This window comes from Diaporthe batatas (genome assembly GCF_019321695.1).
Source record: "Diaporthe batatas strain CRI 302-4 chromosome Unknown Contig00003, whole genome shotgun sequence".
NCBI classification, from domain to species: Eukaryota; Fungi; Ascomycota; class Sordariomycetes; order Diaporthales; family Diaporthaceae; genus Diaporthe; species Diaporthe batatas.
Window position 1 is genome coordinate 2,049,038 of NW_025408550.1, and position 21,444 is coordinate 2,070,481.

A 21,444-nucleotide genomic window follows, 5' to 3' on the forward strand; every position below is an offset into this window, starting at 1 on the left:
TAATGAATGCATTTCATGACAAAAGCTTTGGAAAGTCGCAAGATTTGCGATCCGAAATAGTTAGTGCAAGCTCGTGTACGAAGTGCACCCACCATCATTGGGAGGAGGTTATTCGTCTGCATGCCTGGGTAGACAGATCATCGCCACATTCGTATATGCCAGTGCGGTACATCAGTCTAATCCACCACCTAACCTGATGTTAACCCTTCTCTATGACGAAGCCAGCTCCTTGGACCGACTGACATCATCATCAACCGCAGGCTTCGCAGGGATCTCCACCCCAAGCACCTCATAACGCATCCCAACATACCCATCGCTGACCACCAAGACATCCAGCTTGCTCGCCCCTCCAGCCTGCAGCGCCTCGGGGACCTTGATGCTCGTCCTCGCAGACGGCCTGGACCCGACCCCGGCTTGCTTGCCCCCGCCGGCCTGCGACCACCCGACGCGCTTTATGGCGTAGATCTCGTCCTTGGCCACGTCGCCGACAACCACGAACCAGCCCTCGTTCTGCGGCTTGGGGAACCGAGGCGCGTAGATGCGGGCGTCGCGCTCGACCAGGGCGTTCAGCCGCCTCAGGACCACGCTCACCGACTGCGCAGTGACGTCCTCGACCGTGACTTTGACATTGGGCAGGATCGAGGCCGCCCTGAGGAAGCGCTTCTGGGAGCCTGGCGGCACGTGCAGGTCCCGGGCCAGCTTGTTCACCTCCTTCTCGCCCATGGCGCTGAGCTGCTGCAGCGTGGTGGTATTTTTGGTCTTCTCGGCGTCCACGCTCGGCAGGATCGACAGCGGTGGCTCCGTGGGCCAGCGCGCCGACTTGACGGACTGCAGGACGTTGATCATCTGCAGCACGCTAGAGAGGTACCCCGACTCCGTTAGCACGTCGATGGACGCCTGGATGATACGGATGGCCTGGTCCAGGACACTGGTCTGGTCGCCCACATAGTCCGTGATAGGTAGGCTGATGCGGGACATGTGGGCCTGGAGCAGGAGGAATGACTTGACGTGCGGGTCCCACATGGGCAGCCCAAAGGAGGTTCCCGGGAACGTCAGGTTGCGGGACAGTTCGGCGTTGATGAGGTCCTCGTTGTGTCGGACGGGTAGCTCGTCGTACTCTGTGGCGTTACACATCCAGGTCAGGACGTCGAGGAAGGAGGCCTGCGGTTTGGCGTGCTTGACCAGGTAGCGGATGGTCTTGTGTGAGAGGTAGTAATAGCTCATGATCTTGCCCATTGGTGTCGGGTCAACATCTCCATTGGGATAAACCTCCACGCACTTGGACTGTGCAAGTTCGTTGAGTGACTTGTCGACCATCTCGATCATGAAGTCGTTGGCAAGCTGCTGGGCGGCTATACTATTGTGCTCGTCTGCCGCGATCTCAAGCCCATAGTAAGATGGATTCTTGTGTAGACGCCGGAAGAAGAATGTCCACGTAAGATAGTCAAGCGCATCTTGCTTGCTGATGACTGTTTCCGCAGAAACTTCGGCGCAGAGATGGTTATCGAGAACGGTATGCAGTGAAGACTCGACAGGGAAGCCAGTGTGCAGGAAGTGCTTGTAGAAATCTTTGGAAGCCTCCTTAGTGAAAATTCGAGCAACACCCGAGTTGTCAAACTGGGGTCGCCCGGCTCGGCCGAGCATTTGTAGCACGTCGGTGAGATCCATGTCTCTGTAGCCCTCAATCTTGGCATCGTAGAATTGAGTGCCCTTGACAACGACCAGGTGAGCAGGAAGGTTCACGCCCCACGCAAGAGTGCTGGTCGCGATGAGAATCTGAATTTTGTTGTTCAAGAACAACTCCTCGGCAAGCTGACGATCCGACTCGACGAGACCAGCGTGATGCAGCCCAATGCCAAAGCTGATGGCCTCCTTCAGTGCGTCGTCCTTGACCCTAGCAAGGTTGAGCTGAAGGTCTTCCTCTTCCATCTTCAAGAATCGCCTTGGGTTGTCTTCCATACCGCAGAGATTGATCAGGTCCTTGGCGGTGAGTCGTGTCTGCCTTCGCGAAGGCACGAACACAATGACCGGCTTGTCGGGGCTATGACTCTTGATAGCCAAGAATGTTGGTCTGTTCATAGACTGCATGAGTGGGCAAAATCCTCTGACCTCGGGAAACCCGTCAATGTAGAGCTCCAGAGGAACAGGGCGGACGGAGTGCCTGAAGTTGAAGAGACCCTCCTTTACGCCTAGCCAGTTCCCTAGGTCGGTGGCGTTGGCACAAGCAGTCGACATTCCCAGCAGCCTGACCGAGCCCTTGGTCGACGATGCGATGTAGTTCATGCGAGAAACAATGATCTCAAGAATAGGACCACGATCACCAGCCAGGAGATGGATCTCGTCGATGATGACGAGACTGACTTGGCGGACATAGCCTCTCGTCTGCCAACTACGAGATATACCGTCCCACTTCTCAGGCGTGGTGATGATGACGTCGGCATCTTTGATGGTCCTCGTATCCGGTGTGTTGTCACCAGTCAGCTCGACAAGCTTCAGCCCAAGGGGCCCCGCAAGCCGAGCCCCCCAGTCCTTGACACGCTCTCTGACCAAGGCTTTCATGGGGGCAATATACACAACCTTGGAGCCTGGCTTTTCACGGAACGCCCACCACATGGCCAACTCTGCCGCCACGGTCTTGCCACTGCCTGTTGGTGAGCCCAGGAGGACATTCGCAGGGGTATTGTACAGGGTGTGGAAGATCTGAGTCTGCATGGGATTGAAGTACTGGAAGCGCTCCGAGTATATTGCCTCAAGCCCAGGGTTCTTGAGGGCAGAGATCGGGAGGGGCTGGAGGTTGAGCAGGTCGGTGTACACGCTCTCTGTGTCTGGTCTGATAAGATGCTGGAACGACACAGGCGTGACTGTCTCTGCGCCGAGCCACCGATCTGAGACAGCACGCACGTAAATTTGGTTGGGCAGTGGGTCAGAGAGAGGAATCGTGAAGTTCATCTCATGGTCCTCGTGAATCTTCCTACGATTCAGGATGAAGAACTCATGATGGTATATCTCTGAGGTTTCCGAATTCTCGACCCAGACATAGTACGACTCTGAAGTCCCATGCACATGGTCGTTCCACTTGAAATCAGGGTAGATATAGAGCTTGACCCTCAGTACGTCGCGGTTCAGAGGCGCTATTTCTGCTTCTACGCTGACAGTCGGGAAGTTGTTCAGGATCTTTGCGATCTTGGTACCAGCTCCATGGTTATGCACAAGGCCGCCTATCTCGGCAGGCTCCATGTCGCGCATAGCTTCGATGGTGAGAGACTCCTTGGCGTCTAACTGGTTGAGGATCGGTTTGGAGAGCTCGAACTGGTGAAGAGGATGCTGGAAGGGCCAAACCCGTTTTTCGATAGACTTTGCCAACGTCAACAGAACCAGACACTCATGACCCCATCTCCTGTTGAGTGCGATCATAAACAGCGCACGACAGATTCGACCGGCTTGCTGGGCGACATAGTTGAGATCATTGGTCAGAGCGAAGTCTTCTGGTTGGGCCTTTGAAATAAAAGCTTGCAGCAGGATATTGGTCTTGGTTTGGGCCTGGTCGATGCCGCCGTCCACGTCGCAGGGCACGATATGCTCGTTTTCCCTCATGCGCGACAGCTCCTTGCTTTCATTATCTCTCGATTGGATGTTGTCAAACTCGCCACTCATGGCGATCATCTTCAGGATGTCCGCTTCCGTGGCGAATGGCTGCATCATCGTGTTGAATATCTGGATGCTGGTGTGCAGAATATAGTATTGGCTGGCAATACGACCAATATCCTTGCTGCGAAGCTCTTCAGTCGTCTCGTTGTATATGATCATCTGGCATTGCTGAAGAGTTTTTGCAGCTTGTATAGCCAGCTGACGGCGGCGTTGAACAAGCGAAGGATCATCCTGGAATTCATTCCAGTCAATGCCGTATGCCATCGGGTTTCGCCTCATGCGGACAAAGAGATAAGAGTACCCTATCCACTGCACTGCCTCTGGAATAGACGTCACTGTCCCCAGAGCAACTTCTGCGTTCAGGTTGTCCACGAGCTTCGCTGAAAACTTCGACTCGATGGGGAGTTGATCCGTGACAGCGGTGAGGTAATGAGCCAGCTTGTCCTGGGTTGTACAGATCATACCAATACCGGTGTCCTCGAATTGTGGACGACCAGCACGTCCAAAGATCTGGAGCACGTCGAGAATTCCCAGATCGACGAATTTTCCCTCCTGAGCGCTGTACACCTGAGTGCCTTTGATAACCACAGCAGCAGCCGGCAAATTGACACCCCAAGCGAGAGTAGCTGTACAGCAAAGCACCTTGAGGACGCCTTCGGAGAAGAGTCTCTCCATCATGTTTCGATCTGATCTTGCCATGCCTGCGTGGTGTACACCTAGGCCCTTGGGTAGCAGATCTCGTAGCTCCTTTGCCCTGCAAGACTTCATATCCCTGACCGCAGCATCGTACTTAGGATGGTCAGATGGGTCGAATAGATCAACGCAGACATCATCAACTGCCTTCTCGTAAAGCATCTTTGCTGTTGCAACGGTGTCCTTCCGGGAGTGGACGAATACCATCACCTGATGGCCCCGTTCCAGCATTTCTCTCACTTTCTCGAATGCCACAGTATCAATGTTCTCTCTGGATTGTCTGGAACCGGCCTTCCCCTTGACACCGATGAAGTGCTGCTCTAGAGGTACTGGACGGAAAGAGGCGTCGAAATAGAACAACCCGGCGTATCGGTTGACCTTGAGGAAGTCGGATACATCGATGTAGTTAGGGAGCGTCGCACTAAGACCGACGATCCGGATGAGAGATTGTGTGCTCTCGACTTGTCTCTCGGTACGAGCAACGAGGGATTCCAGGACAGCGCCGCGCTCATCGTGCAGCATGTGTACTTCGTCGATGATCAGGAGTCTGACCTTTTGCACAAGCTCCGTATCTCCGGTGCCCTTTCTCGTGACCACATCCCACTTCTCTGGTGTGGTGACAATGATTTGGGTGGCCACGACCTCGGCTTTGGTCAAGTGCATGTCACCAGTGTACTCGCGGCAGCGGATGCCGAGCCATGACAAACGCTTGTTGAACTTTTCGGTAATTTCAGCGGCTAGGGCTTTCATGGGAGCCACATAGACAATCTTGAAGTCGTCTGCGTCGACGGCAAAGTCTGTTGCAGCATGATCTTCGAAGGGGTCAGGGGTCAAATATTGCCTGATGGTTTGCAGGATGGTCAGCATCGCAGCGTCTGTTTTACCCTATTGATTGTCTGTCAGTCACCGCATCTGTACACATGCGAAGGGCGCAAAGAACTTACAGCACCGGTCGGGGCGCAGATGAGCATATTCTCGCTTGACTTGTAGGCCACAGGATAGACAAGACTCTGCATTCGATTGAGTGTCTTGTAGCCCCGGAAGGTATTTCGACAGAGCCCATCCAGCTCTTTTATCGTGACAAGCTTCTGCCCTGGCCACAAGGTCCCAGGCTTGCCTGCAGGGATGGCGTACTCTTCATACTTGTCGAACTGAAGCCGTTCACTGCCAACTGGCAGTGCGTACCTCTTGCCAGCGTGATTCAGGGAGTTGCCGGCAGAAAAGGTCTTGTACACGTGGGGGTATTGCGGTTCTTTTGCCGTGGCAGGGCCGAGTGCCGCAGTTTTGTGAAGCAAGTCCTGCTTCCGGAGTCTTGACTCTCTCTCGGCCTTGGTCAGAAGACGCCCCATGGGCTGGTCCTCGGCATGATGTTGCTCGGCCTGGTCCATGGCAACGATGATCTCGTCCCTGTGGGAAATGAGATCAATGACGAACTCCAGGTCATCAAAGCCGACCAGGTCCGTCAGGAGGGACTGCAGCTCCTCTTCCCTCTGGTTGGACTTGAGAGCTTCCAAAATCTGCAACTGAAGGGATTCGGCTGGCAGTCCGTCTCTGTGTGTCGAGACAGCTGTACACCTCTCTAGAAACCATCGGGGACCATAGGGAGGCTCCGGGTCAACCCCATCTGTCCCGTCCATCAAGTCACCGCTGTCAAGGCCAAGCTCGTCCAACTCGGAGTCGGAGATGAAATCCCACACGTCATGGGTCTCGCCGCTGGCAGAGCTCAGGTCGAAGTCATCATCGTCTTCACCAGCGGTGCTGGCGGATGTGTCACCGTTGACTGAGTGGCTAGGCAGCTTGAGTTCGGCTATCGCAGCCTTCATCGCAGCCACTTGGGCGAGCCATTGCGACTCTGCGTCGGTTGCGGCGGAGGGAGCCATGTTGGTCTGCAGAAAGAGCTATGTTGTTCTGAAGAATTTGAATGAAAGTGTTTGCACAGTCTTTCTCAGGCCGGGAAGCCAAGCCTAATAAATATGGCTGTTGGCGCCTCTGTCTGCGGCAGTGAGCCTCCAGACGAGCATATGCGGGCTGGGCGGCGGCGTATCGACTCGGTATGGCTCATACTGGCCGTCAGTGATGCTTACATGTACGGAGTACATGCACATTGTACTCACTGCGGTCGGTATCTAGGCCCACTAATTCCCACAGGGGTGTTTTAGCGACCACCTTGCCGCAATGCTTGGGAAGAGATGGATACCTAGGTACCTGACTAGCGCCTAGTAGAATTGGGCGGCGGCCTGGGCCATCGTAATCGGACACTCGGACAGCGCATGTGACGCAGTTTGCCGCCCATTTGACAAGTGGCGGGCAGGACGGACCAGGAAGTGGCCGATTTGGGTAGCGACCAAAGTGGTACTCTAACTGTGGGATCCTTTCCGCGCTCTCCCAAGTTTCAGCCTTTCTTTCCAATCTACGAAACCTAAACCTCCAAACACCCTGCCGAATCCCCTTTGACGAAGCGACAACTCGGCCCAGAACCCGACCCTAGATCGCACCAACAGCTCATCGAAACCAACTCGTACGACAGCACCAGCACCAGCACACTGTCACTATGAAGCTGCATTACATCGGCGTACGTATCTTGGCCTGCTGCCGCCGATAAAACCTCCGTCCCATGCCGCAGTTGCTGACCGTGGTCTCCGGGTACAGGTCATCCGGAACGAGAGCACGCCCTCTCACGAGCTCGTGTCCGAGAAGGAGCTCAGCGCCTACTCTCGCTTCACGAGAACGAACTATGGAGTATGCGCATCATCCCACCACAGGCCCAGGACCTTCTGCTGACTACGAGGAGGAATTCATGACGGTGTTTGCCAAGACAGTGGCAGAAAGGACAAAGCCCGGTCGTAAGTCACCCTTGTTCTGCACTGTATTACGCGGACAGCACTGACAGCGTACAGAACGACAGGACGTCGAGGAACAAGGTACGTTCAACTTAGCGCGCAAGAGAACCCGTTTCCATTTGGCACGAACCCCTCCAAACCGAACTATCGATATGAATATACACAAATGCCTCGAGCCCAAGTGGGAAATACTCCGGAAATCCGACGTGGTCGTTATAAGGTCACCGCAAATCCAGCAAACTCCGATAGGACGGACACCCACACCTCGATGCACATCAAAAGTTGGCAAACAGCAGATGGCGGACGCGCGCAACGTAGACGATATGGACTATATCCAGCAACGATGGGATATATCTTCTGGGTAGTCGGTCAGGGATGGCGCCCGATAACGCCTCACCAGCCAGTCAAAATGCGTTGAGAATGACACAAGGAGCCAGTCGATCCGCAAGAACACAGCTTGCTGCCAGCGGGAATCAGGACAAATCAGATCCCAGGTTGCCTGCTGTTTGTGTCATTACGTCGATCTGCTGTCAAAATGCCCGGGACCCTTGGTTGGGGAGAGATCACCGTGGAGTCCGACGACTAGTGTCGTTGGGAAAGAAGCTTCGCGTGAACAGAGACGGGCGAGCAATTTGCCATACCTGGAGGAAAGGAGACTGACGGGGCCGCAGACTTCACATTCCACGCATATGGTCGATCCGAGGGCGTTTGCGGAATTATTATCTCCGATCACGACTATCCAGCTCTCGTGGCTCACCAGCTGCTCTCCAAAGTTGTCGATGAGTTCCTTGAGGCAAACCCACGGTCCTCATGGGCAACGGGATCGCCCAAGCCATCAATGCCACAACTGAGAGGTTACCTCGAGAAGTATCAAGTAAGTAGAAGCATGCTGGAACGAGGATGCCCACCTAAGTACTGACAATATGCCAGGACCCACACGAGGCCGACAACATCATGAAGATCCAGAAGGAATTGGACGAGACCAAGATTGTCCTTCACAAGACCATAGAGAGCGTGCTGCAGCGAGGCGAGAAGATCGATGATCTTGTTCAGAAGAGTGATGGACTGAGTTCCCAGTCCAAGATGTTTTACCGTGAGCTCTTTGGCCGAGATGACCCAGGTATCAGACCCATGCTGACTTTTGCCCCCAGAACAAGCAAAGAAGCAGAATTCATGCTGGTAAGTCATAACAAAACGAGCCCAATTCGCGCAAAAAGCTCGAGCGACCCCTTCCGCTAGAAGCAAATACTGACCTTCCTATGTGCAGTCTTGTCATGTAATCGCTGCATCGCATCGCAGTCCCTGTCTTTATCGCAGTTTACCTCGACGGTCGGGTCTAGTTTGTCCTGGGTAGTGGAGGCCACTTGATTTTAAGAAAGCAATCGTCCCCGCGTCTACCAGCAGAACACATGTGGCGTTAGGAATCCTGGCCATTGTCGCCCGTTGGTCGACTCCTATATAATCAAACTTCCTATGATTTACACCCCCTGAAGACGTTCCTGGAAACCAGCAGTTTGTGACGCGGTTCTTACCGCCACGTTTCGCCGAGGTGGCCGTTCCTAGAATCACAAGGGGGCAGGGCCCGTGTAGCGCGGTACTGGCTGAAACGGTCGCAGTCAACATGGCGAGGGTTGACAGGCAGTCTGGCAGTTGGGTGGCACCAGCAGCGGCAACCGATTTGCCTGCCCGGACGCGAAACTCACCGACGCTGTCGCAGCCCTAAATGCCACCGAGCCCGTGTGACGTGACGGGTGAGCGATCAAGCAAGTGATATAACGAACCATTCAACACTACCTCCACATATCACACTTCTTCGTAACGGCGGCTGTGTAAACCTCCGCTGGACAATGCTACCTTTGCGAGTCACGCTTGCAGCCCATCATGTTTTAGAAGACCTTTCCCATTGACAACAAAAAGGGGGAGTGGTTTGCATGTGAAAAAGGCTTGTCTCGCGCATCGGAGGCATCACGTCACAAAGAGACACGGGCGATCCTTTTGGTGTTCATCCTGAATGGCTTCCGGGTTTTGTGAAACTGCCTATAGACGGGCATGGCGACATATTGATATATACACCGTGTCCCCCCGCCCCATACACCTAGCTTCCAAACCCGACCCCACAACCATCCCAGTTCAACCACATCCTGGCTGTGGTTTGCCAGTGCCAGAACACTGGAGCCATGTCCTTTCCTGTTTCTGGTGTCCCAAAAAGTAGAAACTTCCGTCCGCCCGCCCGCCCGCCCTCCTGCCTCTCCCCCGCCGCCCATATCCCTTCTGAAAAGTGGCTGTCTTAAAAACTTCCCCAAGAGCCGAGGTATCGATGAATGTAAGAAGCAACGTTGCATCGCAAGCACACACATACGCACAAATACGGTCTGGGAACCGTCGGGGCTCGTCCCCTGACCGAGATATGTGCAGGGGTGAGCGATTAAAGGTGAAGAAGATGTCTCTGCCAAGGCGAGAGAGAATGGGGTTCGCTCGCGCTCGCGCTCGCAACTTGGGATTCAGGTCCCGTGAGGGACGGTGAAGTAAAAGTCAGAAAAGAAAATGGAACATAGGAAACGAGAAGATGAAGAAGAAAGAAAAATTGGAAAGGGAAGAAAAAAGAGTCATATCCGCTGTGTCCAAATAGTCGAGAACTCCAGTCTTTCGCTTCCAGAAGCATTTCGTGAACAAAGCACTGCCTGTGCGTATGCTAAAGATCCTTCGCTAGCAAGGCTGAAAGCCAATCCGAAATGCGATATAGATGCCATGGAACGTCCGAGGCCGTAAGTTGAAAAATAAAAGTGGAGGAGAGGGGAACGAGAATTCCATCACCCCCCTTCGACGACCGCCCACGAGCTCTTCCGGTTCTGTGCCAGGTGCACCGGGTTGACGGCGGTCTCCCTCGGGTGGATCAGGGTCGGCGTGCTGCTCTTTGTCTCCTTGATCTCTTCTTCTCCTCCGAGCCGGCGACTCGGGGTCGGCGACTTGACAATCTTCACGCCGAGCGGGCTGACGCTCGCGCTGCGCTCCCCACCGGCTCCAGGGCCCCGCCTCGTCTGCAGCGGCCGCAGGAGCTGGCGCTGCTGGCGTGAGATGCTGATCTGCCGCGCGATGCTCACCTCCACGGCGCTCTGCAGCGCGGCCTCCGTGTCATCCAGCTCGCTGGATGGCTTGGTGACGTGCGTGTGCGTTGTGGCAGAGGAGGCTGCCGAGGGTGAACGGCCACGACGTCCGCTGGTCGTCGACGATGCTGACACGGATTGAGGCGAGACCATCTGCCATTGTGGCTCGTGAAGCGTAGGTTTGAATGGCTGTGAGATGACGATTTCCTCGCTGGGAGAGTCTATCTCGGTTGGTGAGTCGAGTATGAGACCAGACTTGTCTGGTCCGAACTGGAAAGTTGTGTCCGTGGGGTAGATAGGTTCAGGTTCACGCTTCGGTTGCTTCCTTGATTGTTGCGGCGAGTCAAAGGGGTTGGGCACCACTAATGTAGGGCCGTGATGCGTTGTTGCTGTGCTGGGTGGCTTTGTGTCAAAGGTTGCCTGTGTGGGTGAAGGTAGTCTTCCTGGTGAGGTGTTCGACCTCAGTGGCCGAGACCGACTGGTAGGAGTGTCCAAAGCAGGAGTGGCACGACCTTCTGATGGCATAGGGAATAGCCTCAACTGCGGCGTCGCGGTTGGTTGTGGTGAGGTTGCCCTTCGCTGTCTGGAACGTTCCTTCTCCATCTCCTCTGCCTCGACCTTGTCGTCGATGGTCTTCAGCCTCTGCAGCGTGGCTTGTCGTCTCGACAACAATGATGCAGAATTCTCCTGCTTCTGTGGAGGGTGTGGGTGTCCGAGGACATCGCTAAACATGACACTATATCGCTCCAACTTGGTGTCGGGGATATTTACATCAAGGAATGAGGGAATAGGAGGAAGGTTCACTGGCGGCTGCCGATATGCGTTCCCATGTCGTCCGGGCAGTCCAGCACTTTTCGGCTGGGTAGGTGGCTCGTCGGCGTTGTGAGGCATCGTATTCGATCGGATCATGATCGGCTTGTGTTTCGGTGCTTTTCGTTCCGCCTGTGTATTGCTCCTGGTAGGCGTTGACTTCGCAGACATACTCACTGAAGACAGTGAAGACGAGGATACTTCAACAGTCCGAGCGAGTGTGATCGTCGACTTTCCGGCGTCAGTTTGCGCCAGGCCCTGCGATTCGTCCCTCTTCTTTCCACTGAACAGGCCAAACAGCTTCCTCTTCCCTGTCTTTTTTCTCTGCAGAGAATTGACAGGAGCCGCACCAGCGGATGAGGGCTCCGAGGAACTAGTAGGTTGAGGTGATGCTGGAGGAAACTGAGCCTGCCATCTCGACGGTGAGGGGTCCGGTCGCAACGGCGGGCTCCCCAATGCCATCCCTATTGGTATTTCCCCTGAGGTTATAGACTCTGGAGTCTGCACCCTGATCGGTATGGACACTTCCTGTATTACTGGGAAATTCGGGCTGTGCTCTGGGGTCAGCGTCGACCCCGGGACGGGCACGTGGTAATGAGACATCTCGGCCATGCGACTCCGGATGTACATGTCGTCTCTGGATACTCTTTTGTCGAGACCTTGTTTTTGTCGCGCCGTCCTGAAGAACATGTCATCCTTCGACACCCTTTTGTCCAATTTCCTCCGTGACGACCCCGTGTCTGTCATGCTCCCAGACGTGCTGGGTCGTGCTGAGGCCATGGTTGCCGGCGGCACGGGGTGTTGTGATGGTGACGGAATTCGAGGCAACGGGCGGTCGAAGGAATGCAGATTGTATGCTGCATGAGGTTTGTTTGGGGGTGTGCTAGCATTTTGAGGAAAGCTGCCGGTAGGGAACAAGTTTAATGACTGCAGGGGAGGGCCTGATACACTTGCTGCGTCTCGGCCGTGCATCTGTAGCCCACTTCCTTCCTGCTGCCCATGCCCCATCTGATCACCCACCAGCGCGGGCTGGCCAGAATGGAGCCTTTCCGGAGCTGGGGCCACTTTGGACGACTGTCGATCCCCGTACTCTTGGTACAACGTGCTATGCAATACGGGACTGAGGATTCAATCAAGATGGCCAACTTCCCGGTCACCGCAGATGAGGAGGAGGGCCTCGGTGTAAAGTGGGGACTGGTTTCGAGAAGATGAATGGCAACACGCGACCTGCATGTAAGTGGTCCCTATAAAATGCGCTAGGCAATGATAACATGAATAAGGACGGGCGAGGCTTGTCTGGACGAGCAGAATACCTGCCGACGGGCTGCCAAGACTCCCGCGAGAAAACAGCAGAGTGTCGGTGCTGAAGAAGCTCGTGAGTGAAATGGAAAAAGAAATTCACTTACATACATACATATGCTAGACATCCCAAGTTGCTGATCGTGTGGATGCTTGCCAAACATGGAGCAAATAGATTCCCCGCGAGGAATCTGCTGTGTCCCCAAGGCGCCCATCCTCTATGGTGCGTTTGAGATTGGAGGGAGGGTTTATTTCCAGAGAGATCATCGACATGGGTATGTCCTTGCAAGGCGTACGGGGTCCCCCGGACCAAGTCAGGGTCCTGGGTGGAACAGACCCGGCGGGCGGAGGATGCGACCCATGCCCTGAGCTATTACACTAATGCGGTAAAGAGGTGTTTTCGCAGGGCAGCAAGGCGAGCGTTACACCCGCTGACTGCTTTGTTGAAAGATTACTGTTTCGGAAGTTCGAGTCAAGACGATGGCTGCAACTCCGCGTTGACGGCCCGCCGTGCGAGCCTCAGCCTGACTGCCATGACCACCACCAAGTGCGCTCAATTCCATTTAATGAACTGCTGGGATGTGCCGGCGACCTCTGCGGAAAGATGACGTCCGCCGATTGCCGTGGCTAATTAAAGTTGGGTGTGTGATGGCTCAGTCATTCGCCGCGCGCCTTTGTCATCTCGATGAATGCATGAGAAATCGGCCTCATCCATCGACTTGCCCAGCTCGTCCGCGAAGGCAGGGGCCAAGCTGGGCCTGAGGTCTCGAAGGTGCCGTCCGGCTGGGGCCGTTGAGGCGACATGAGTGGATGTGACAGCAATGAGGCTTTAGGGTTGCAATAATGAGCCGGTAGGATTTGCCAACCAATTGGTCGCCAGAATGCGCGCCAGCAAATTGGATGACACTTGTGCCAGGGCTAGTCTACGAGATTGCTGTAATCAGTGCTATAATCAGCCTGCGGATTATTAGATGCATCTCGATGCTGGAGATGGCGGACGGGCTGGGCGGGCGAGTCCCACCGCCGCTGCAAGGCTAGCAGCGTTACACTCGCCTCCGACTGGCAGAGGCAGGTGCAGATAGTGTTTCCACCGCGACTTATAGTGAAGTGTTGTATAATGGCCGGACCAAGTGGTCGTTGGTCGTGGAACAGCTTGTCGGCGCTCAGACGTGCCCACGCTTAGGCGATTTATTCACCCGTGACAGCCAGATCATCGTCTCAGAATCGCCCGGGGCAGCCCTGTGGCCCAAGCTGTGTGATTTATGACAGGAGATGGCTCCTAAGACCAAGTCACCAGGTAAAGTCTGAAGTCTACTTGCCGCCAAGAGCATCGTTTCACCCTACCGGAAATAGCATAGCTCATAATGTCTCATCAATGCAACTGGTGCGAGGCAGTGGCTGAAACTTCTGACTTGGACAGGAACACCCATCCCGGAAGAGGTGAACTTCGAGAAGACAAATGGAAGCACTCAAGTCGGATGAAAGGTTGCAACAAACGTTGGAAACCAACTTTCTCGGAGGAGCCGCGGTGCTGGGCAGGCAATATAGGAGTCGTGAATTTCGGTAACCGGGCAGATTTAACACATCGTATAAGCCATGGGAACGAGATGACCGTTGCGCCGATGTCAAAGCTTCAACCAGAGCCACATCGGCAGGGCGTAGCGTCTCCGTTGGGCTGAAGGGTCCTCTGGGGAGAGCCCGGGTGTGGGCTTCAGTAAGGCTCAGCATTAGAGAAGCTGCGCGTGTTGTGCACGCGTAACAATTCGTGGGAAATATCAGCATCGTCCCGACACGGCGTCCGGATGTCGTCAAGCTGTCGGGAGACGCCGTGGAAGCTCGGACTCATGATCCGATTGATGCATCTTCGACGGCCGAGACCAGGCCTCCAGGTGATCTACCGCACCATCGGATCGCTGGTCGAGGCAGATGCGCGAAATTGGAAGCAAGGGGTTTCCCTCTGGCAGATCGCTCTACGCGGCGTGATCTGCGCCCGACATAGGTTGCCAGGTACGTTTCAAGGTTCGTGGGCCTGTCCCAAAGCGTAATGGGCCTGGACAGTGTTCGGGCTGCCTGCCCGCCTTGTGAATTTGGGTTTGCACAGGTGCAAAAGGACCAGATCCCGATGAGCAGTTCGTCCAACTGCATGTGTCACAAAACTGGGGTGCTCTCCCCCGAGATCTGAGGCGCCCATCCCGGGTACGGTTCCGTTCGCACGACCTGGTCTGCCTCCTATCCGGGAGAGGGTCACCTCCTGAAGTGGGTGGTGCAGTTACAATTGTCAAGGTGATGGGCACGACTCTGGTTCGCATTGTCTCGATGCCTTGTCGGCCGCTGAAACTGAGTCGAGCCTCCTGAGTGCAGAGGGTCGCATTGCAAGAAGCAAGATGAGCTTCTCAGGAGAGGCCGAAGGTTGGCACAGGACATGATTCAAAGGGGTATATGTGCGAGTTGGTCAAATAGGGGAGATCCGCAACAGACGTCGACGAAGATCCGGCCTTTAAAATGAGTCGCGACTCCAGATCGCAGCAAGCCGAGGTGGCCCGAAGCCTTGAAGCTTTCCGCTGCCAAGTCGCTGTGACCAGGCTTTGGACACCGGGGCTTGATGATGATTGAAAGAGCCCAGTGCACGGTATTAGATGATGCGACGGTAGCACTGTGGCCCCGTTGTCTTTACCGCTTCGACTGGTCGATCCACGGTCGTCTACGAGATGACCCATCGAGAGCGGTCTGACGATATCGCTGTCGGTGACCTGCGGTCGACGGCACCCTTTTCCACGAGGGCACGAGGGTTGCTCGTACTGTACTCGGTACAGCTTTAGCGAAAGCCTGCAGCGCGTCTGATGACGCGCAAGGAGGACGGAGAGGCTGTCACGAGAGGCATGGTCGACCTCATCGCACTTGGCTTGGCAGTACCACCCCGTTCAGGTAGCAGTAATAAAATAGCACGGCATGTTCGACAGCTGTCACGGATCGGTCGTCCCAACAAAGGGTGTGTTGTCAGGGAGTTGGTTGTAGGTACTGTAGGTGTTGATCATGCAGCACGGCCATTCACCAGAAATTGGAAGTGGATTGGGCGAGACCCGCTTACTTAAGGTGGCATGGGTGCCAAAAAACCAAGCAATTCGGGCAGCGGGACATTCTGGAACTCCAAAACAACCACATCATAACCAGACTACAGCTTCCGCTTCCGCCACCTACCTACCTTTGAAACCGTGTTCCGTTTCCTGCACTGCATCTGTTCTAATTTTTTCATACCTATTACCACACAACCCAAAACACCAACAAGATGTCGTGGCAAGGTATGGCAGCAGTGATTCCTCCTTGACTCGCCCTCAACCACCCCCCTTTTGAAACCCCCACCTTGGCGCGGCGGTGGTGAAGCTAACTCTGTCACAGCTTATGTCGACTCCAGGTAATTAACGACAGCACCTCACCACAAGGACGCGCAAGAAGTCGTGGCCAGCCTCGCATACTAATCATCCTCTGCAGCCTCGTCGGCTCCGGTCATGTGGACAAGGGCGCCATCATCAGCGCCGCCGGCGACAGTGCCTGGGCCACCACCTCCGGCTTTACGGTACGGAATTACCCCGCCATTTGCTGGAATGAGGCCATGTTATGCCCACCTCCCGAGCCTGAGACCCCTTCGCAGCGATCCCGACAGAACGCACGAGGACACGCCGCAGCTAGCTGACATGGTGTGGCAAACAGCTTAGCGCCGAGGAGATGAAGAGCCTCGCCGACATCGCCAAGGGCGAGTCCGCCGCCGTCGACAAGGCACACGCCGAGGGCATCCACATCGCCGGCGAGCGATTCGTCGTCACCCGTATCGACGATGGCAACATCTACGCCCGCCAGGTAGGAAAACCCCCACCTTCCAGGACCTCCTCACACAGGGGAACAGAGCGAGCAGTGCACTGACTTGAGCTCCAACCACGTCCAGGGACGAACCGGCATCGCCGTCTCCACGTCGAAGCAGGCCATCCTGGTCGCACACCACAGCGAGACCCAGCAGGCAGGAAACACCACACAGACCGTTGAGGCGCTGAAGGACTACCTCGTCGGCCAGGGCTACTAAGGAAATGCAACACGTGAGGGATAGGGATGCAAACGGAGAGGCTCGAAGTGGATAGGAGGAAGGGGGAGCCACCCACACCTAGAACACGTGGCAGTGCGTTCAGTCTATAGAACAGCGCGGACCACGTGGGAACGCCGAATTTTGAGCAGCGAAAACCGTCCTTGATTTTCTGCATATCCCAGGCAATGCCGTACATATCGCTTCTTGACAGCAATAATTGTGATGCCGTGATGGTTCTTTCTTTGGGGACAATAGCGTACAAACGGCCCAGACGCGTACGATACAAGAAGGGTATTCTTCCACTTTGAACGCCAAACTATGTCTATGAGCCAGTCCCATACATGTTAATTCTGCCATTATTCCAGACAGCCTGGCCAGGCTGTGGTCTTATCGTCGACGTCCCAATTCGTACAGAGTTAATACAAACCACACTGCCGAGCCCAACTCAGACCGGCAGCTCCGCGTTTCGCCTGCCACCCATCCCGAGCCGGTCTATGACGAGCCCGATGTACGGCCCCACGATGGGCGCGCTCCTCGCAAAGGCGGCGATCGTACCGAAGAAGTCCCCGAATAACACCATGATGCCGTACAGCTCGACGCAGAACCCGATCAGGGGCCACCGCAGCAATATAAGGGCCAGCCCACCAAAGAACGCCGCCGTGCCCTTTGCCTTTTGCTTCCTCGCAAAGAAGAGCAGCGTCTTCTGCGGCCCGATGATTATGGTGAGTCCTATGAGGAAGAGGATCTATTCGCCGGCGCATGTGGGGTTAGGTATAACAGTTTCTAGAGCTCGTCGCTGGGGGGCCGGGTATCGGGGGTGGGGGGGGGGGCATCGCATACATTTCCCATCGCAAGCCTGGCAAGATCACAAAGGTCAGCACAAAGGAAACAAACCCGCCAAAGAGGGGTCAGAACAGATTTGCGACAACTCACATGGCCCGGTCAAAGAAGAGCATCACTCCTCCTATCAGGAAGAAGCCACCTATCTTGCAGTCAGTCGCTGAGTAACCAGACCACGAACCATCCGTCATCCCCTGGGGCATGTAGAATCGTACCGCCGGAGCAGAAGGCTACTCCTATCTCTGTTGCAGAGAAAAACCTCAAGTCAGTCTTTCACTCCCTGTTTCCTTCACCCCCGGCCAAGTCGCGTGCGCGGGTGCATGCGACGCGTCGAGGGGCAGCAAGCAGCTTTGGGGAAATTGCATGGCAGCGTACTCTGGGAGTCTGATAGCCACATGGAGGGCATTTTGGAACGTATCTAGTAAGCGGTAGGGAAGCAAGCGCCTTGGTTGGAAGAGGAGTTCGGTGGGTTGTTTGGTTTCCAGAGGGACCAAAAAAAAAGAGGTCGGCAAGAGTTGGCCCAATTCAACAGCAACCAAATGCGTGCAAGCAGCTGTCGCAAAAGGGCCGGCCGGGATTGTTGAAAAGTGTCTCGTTGCGACTGAAACAGGGGTGCCTGCACTTCACCTGCCGGTCAGATCTCTGAAAAGCTACCCACGTTACCTGGGCACACCTAGGCCAAGGCAGGGTAAGCTTCTCCTGTGCTTCCCCCAAGCAGCCAGGCAGGCGGGTTGGTGCTGTGGCACAGCAGGCCGATCCCACTGTGCCGAGCAGCTCTGACGGGTGCGGAAGCTAAACAGGAACGGCATAGAACACAGCACTCGGGTCGGCAGTTTCCCTAACAGGACTTGGAACTACCCTTGCCCAGGGACCCGGTATCAATAAGACGGGACCACTGGTATTACGAGATTACGAGATAGACTACTCCTTTCAGGCAGCACTTTATTCTTTGTTTATATAATCATGAGCGTGCTCCGCCCATGGCCAACTGGCGCTCCTGCGTGGTTATCAGGACTAAATGTCCATCGGTTGACCATGTCTTTGCTCAGCGCTAAAGGGATTCCACACGCCGCCCCGTAAATCTAGGCTCTTTGGTTGGGCAGCTATCATGGCATGCCATAAACCATGCAAGTTGCCAGGGGGAAAGTATCTTGGTTCTTACTGTGTCCATTCGATGCCGGCGCCAGGCTGGGTCCTGCGGACCGAGAGCACAGGTTTAGACGGGTCCCGAGGCCCATGGCTCGCATGATATAAATCGGGCCACGCAACAAGATATGCTCTGTCCCCGTTGCCTGCTGTCTTTATTCGTTTGTGCCCCCAACAACTGTAGCCTCACTAGTTTATTTCTTATATCTTGACAAGATGGCTCAAGGCAAAGTTGTCCTCACCGGCGCGACCGGCTTTCTCGGCTCTGCCATCCTCATCGACATCCTTAAGGCCGGCTACGAGGTGAACATAGCTGTGCGCAGCGAGTCCAAGGCCAAGTTCGTCCGGGAAGCACCCGCCATCGCCTCCCTCGGGAAGGACTCGGCATGCAAGTACTTCATCGTCCCGGATCTCACCACCGAGGGATGTCTGGATGAGGCCACGGCTGGCGCGGACATGGTCATCCACTGTGCCAACCCAATGCCGTTCACAGACGGAGACGCGGAGAAGGATATCATCCAGGCCGTCCAGTGCACCCTGCAGGCCCTCGAGAGCGCCAAGAAGGCCGGCACAGTGAAGAGGGTAATCATCCTCTCGTCGGTCGGCGCCTTTGCCGGGCCAGATCTGGTCGGGGGTTCATACGTCCCTCATGAGGAGATCTTGGTCGGCGAGAAGATCAACGACGACTTCGGGCCACCATTCGTCAACCCGCTTGTCGCATACTGCGCGGCCAAGACGGCCGCCCTGAAGCGGTCACTCGAGTGGATGGAGAAGGCCGTCGCCGAGGGCACCGTCAACTTCGACCTTATCAACCTGGCGCCCTGTTACATCTTCGGAAAGGTGCCCCTGGCCACAAGCGTCAAGGATATCATGGTAACCAGCAACTCGGTGATCCTGCCTCTGTTAACGGGCGCGGGACGCTCGCCGGACGGGAAGCCCGGCCCAGCAACGCTGTGCGGCGGCTTGACCATTGACGACTTCGTGAAGACGGCTCACCAGAGCCTGGACCTGGACAAGGTTAAGACGCCGAGCTCTGGGCCCAGCAAGCACATCGCCACATTTGTGTTTTCATCCAGGTTCAAGTGGAACGATGTCTTCCCGATCCTGGCTAGGAAGTGGCCTGAGGAGGTCAAGAAGGGAATCCTGGCTGGCGAGGGTGATTACCCTTCGAAGCCGAGAATTGGTTTCGCTATGGAGGACTTCAGAAAAACTTTCGGCTTCGAGATGTCAGATGTCGAGACCATTCTTGATGGCGTGGTTCCCCATTATTTGGAGATGTTAGAGAAGGATAAGTCCGTATCGGCAGCCGCTTGAGTAATTGATTGGTCACAGCCCATAGCTTAGCGGGTGTTGTTGTACGTAAGCACGCACGAGCCAGCTTTTCCAGCTACCAATACAAAATTTCTATCCAAGCTTTCTCCTGCAGCATGTTTCTCGCATCGCATCCATTGTAAACAAGCAAGCCACATCTGCCTGGCCTTTGAAAGCGATGATGGTATCACAATTCTTGGGCGGTGGGGCATCCCCGCCGCCTTAGAATGATATTTCCTACCAATTGCAAGGCAAGAGATCCTGCCCTCTGGGTTGGACACCCCAAAACTCTCTTTGATATCTACCCTCTGTTCATAATCCCGCACAACCCACTGCCCCGACGGCCAAGCTCTTTTGCTTGGTAACTGAGTCCTGCCTCTCTCACGAGTTCTCGGTGATCTGTCGGCTTTTTCTTTTGGAAATTAAGGCATAGAGCAATCGATCGCGATTAAGCCGGAGCGTCAACTGTCATCCCGTCGTCGAAAGACTTCGGGTGCGTAGTCGGGGCTTGACTTTGACGGTCGTACATACTTCTTTCTCTGCCCTCTTGTCAATGCCATCATACGCATGCTGGCGATTCGACCAAGCTTCTCCAATGCAACAGCCTCCGGTGGCTTCCCAACAAAAAATTGCCTGCTTCTTGACGCCTGGTATCTCGCAAGTCGCATATTGTTTCTCCTTGAACGCCATTCGCCGCCATCCTGTATCTGTAGCCTCAATATCATCCGCCTCATTCCACCCAGCCTCATTGAAAATGTAGTCGCCAAACTAGCACTCCGAACCACACAAATCGTAGCCCTCACTTCAGAACCGTATGCGCGCCACGCGCCTCCAGGTACTGTTCAGCATAGCCCTGCGGCAGGCCCCTGATCATGGCGAAGACCTCCTTGTCGTGGTACCGCAGCCTCGTCTTGGGGTCCTGGTACGGGGCAGGGAGGCCCGTGACGTCGCAGTACCGCTTCTGCGGCGCCAGGCTCGGCGCGCTCTCGATGTTGGTGTACGTCGCGCTGGGCGCGCCCGCGCCGCCCCCGCTGAGCCCGCCGGCCGTCGTGCCGGCGCCGGCGGGGCGTAGGCTCTTCTCCAGCACGAGCTTCGAGAGGCTGCGCGACGCCTGCGCGAGGTTGGGCTGCGACGACGAGGGCGGGCCGCCCGCCCCGCCTGGCGTCGAGGATGCGTCGTTGGCCGGGGTCGAGGTCCCGCTCGTGGAGAGGCCGTCGTCCTTGTCGTCGCCGTCGCGGTTGTTGTTTGGCGTCACGGCGCCGGAGCCGTTTTCCATCGGCGTCACGGCCATAGAGGCTTCCTTCCTGGAGGCGTCGCCCAGAATGGTCTTGATGTTCTTGTTTCGCCGCTGGTTGGGCCGCCACGAGGGGTTGCGGAAGGACTTGTGGATGGAGTGGATGTCGAGCTGTTCGATCAGGGCGTAGTGTGCCGCCTGCTCGGCCTCTTTGGCCGCTTTTGCTTCGTCGCTGTTCATTACTGCGGGTATTCTTCGATTATCTTCTAAATAGCAGACGGAGGACCAAGAATGCGTGAGGAGCGCTATCGAGTGGTTTGATTGACGATGAGTAGCTGGGAGACTTGGGTGGGTTGTGCTGTTGAAGCTGTTGCCGTTTGTCCGTGCCAGCTCCTAAAGCTAAGTGTGAACTGCGGCTAGTGAGCCTTATGGCAGGGATGACCT

General features: G+C 55.5%; 7 protein-coding genes across 7 annotated transcripts; 3 read left to right on the forward strand and 4 right to left on the reverse strand.

The window, feature by feature from the left end:
* Positions 1 to 210: 210 nt before the first annotated feature.
* On the reverse strand, positions 211 to 6,354 carry KVR01_003135 (uncharacterized protein; the record flags this gene model as incomplete). Its single annotated transcript, XM_044785429.1, has 3 exons — positions 5,286 to 6,354; positions 2,902 to 5,226; positions 211 to 2,841 (listed from the first exon to the last, which is right to left on the reverse strand). The coding sequence occupies exons 1-3, from the start codon at positions 6,219 to 6,221 to the stop codon at positions 211 to 213; spliced, it is 5,892 nt and encodes a 1,963-aa protein (XP_044648150.1). The 5' UTR covers positions 6,222 to 6,354.
* Positions 6,355 to 6,626: 272 nt separating this feature from the next.
* Positions 6,627 to 9,389, forward strand: KVR01_002790 (palmitoyltransferase YKT6). The gene is made up of 8 exons (XM_044791583.1): positions 6,627 to 6,913; positions 6,991 to 7,080; positions 7,133 to 7,184; positions 7,239 to 7,262; positions 7,853 to 8,055; positions 8,112 to 8,274; positions 8,333 to 8,360; positions 8,449 to 9,389. Exons 1-8 carry the CDS (start codon positions 6,893 to 6,895, stop codon positions 8,459 to 8,461), a joined length of 594 nt encoding a protein of 197 aa, XP_044647805.1. The 5' UTR covers positions 6,627 to 6,892; the 3' UTR covers positions 8,462 to 9,389.
* A 64-nt stretch (positions 9,390 to 9,453) lies between these two features.
* On the reverse strand, positions 9,454 to 13,215 carry KVR01_002776 (uncharacterized protein). Its single transcript, XM_044787862.1, has one exon. It carries the CDS (start codon positions 12,101 to 12,103, stop codon positions 9,992 to 9,994), a length of 2,112 nt encoding a protein of 703 aa, XP_044647791.1. The 5' UTR covers positions 12,104 to 13,215; the 3' UTR covers positions 9,454 to 9,991.
* A 2,465-nt stretch (positions 13,216 to 15,680) lies between these two features.
* Positions 15,681 to 16,469, forward strand: KVR01_003264 (profilin; the record flags this gene model as incomplete). Its single annotated transcript, XM_044790760.1, has 5 exons — positions 15,681 to 15,693; positions 15,791 to 15,806; positions 15,884 to 15,968; positions 16,103 to 16,249; positions 16,335 to 16,469. 5 exons carry the CDS (start codon positions 15,681 to 15,683, stop codon positions 16,467 to 16,469), a joined length of 396 nt encoding a protein of 131 aa, XP_044648279.1.
* Positions 16,470 to 16,914: 445 nt separating this feature from the next.
* Positions 16,915 to 17,715, reverse strand: KVR01_003141 (uncharacterized protein; the record flags this gene model as incomplete). The annotated part of the gene is made up of 5 exons (XM_044792076.1): positions 16,915 to 17,214; positions 17,310 to 17,325; positions 17,403 to 17,451; positions 17,525 to 17,551; positions 17,685 to 17,715. 5 exons carry the CDS (start codon positions 17,713 to 17,715, stop codon positions 16,915 to 16,917), a joined length of 423 nt encoding a protein of 140 aa, XP_044648156.1.
* A 634-nt stretch (positions 17,716 to 18,349) lies between these two features.
* Positions 18,350 to 19,868, forward strand: KVR01_003542 (uncharacterized protein). The gene has a single exon (XM_044787464.1). It carries the CDS (start codon positions 18,672 to 18,674, stop codon positions 19,767 to 19,769), a length of 1,098 nt encoding a protein of 365 aa, XP_044648557.1. The 5' UTR covers positions 18,350 to 18,671; the 3' UTR covers positions 19,770 to 19,868.
* Positions 19,869 to 19,876: 8 nt separating this feature from the next.
* KVR01_002471 (uncharacterized protein) lies at positions 19,877 to 21,426 on the reverse strand. The gene has a single exon (XM_044781552.1). The coding sequence runs from the start codon at positions 21,238 to 21,240 to the stop codon at positions 20,566 to 20,568; it is 675 nt and encodes a 224-aa protein (XP_044647486.1). The 5' UTR covers positions 21,241 to 21,426; the 3' UTR covers positions 19,877 to 20,565.
* Positions 21,427 to 21,444: the final 18 nt, after the last annotated feature.

Coding starts and splice junctions, on each gene's coding strand:
- KVR01_002790 (XM_044791583.1), top strand. CDS start 6,893: ATGAAGCTGCATTACATCGGC. Junction 7,185..7,238: donor AGAAAGGACAAAGCCCGGTC/GTAAGTCACCCT, acceptor GACAGCGTACAG/AACGACAGGACGTCGAGGAA. Junction 7,263..7,852: donor ACAGGACGTCGAGGAACAAG/GTACGTTCAACT, acceptor ACGGGGCCGCAG/ACTTCACATTCCACGCATAT.
- KVR01_002776 (XM_044787862.1), bottom strand. CDS start 12,103: ATGGGGCATGGGCAGCAGGAAGGAAGTGGGCTACAGATGCACGGCCGA.
- KVR01_003542 (XM_044787464.1), top strand. CDS start 18,672: ATGGCTCAAGGCAAAGTTGTCCTCACCGGCGCGACCGGCTTTCTCGGC.
- KVR01_002471 (XM_044781552.1), bottom strand. CDS start 21,240: ATGAACAGCGACGAAGCAAAAGCGGCCAAAGAGGCCGAGCAGGCGGCA.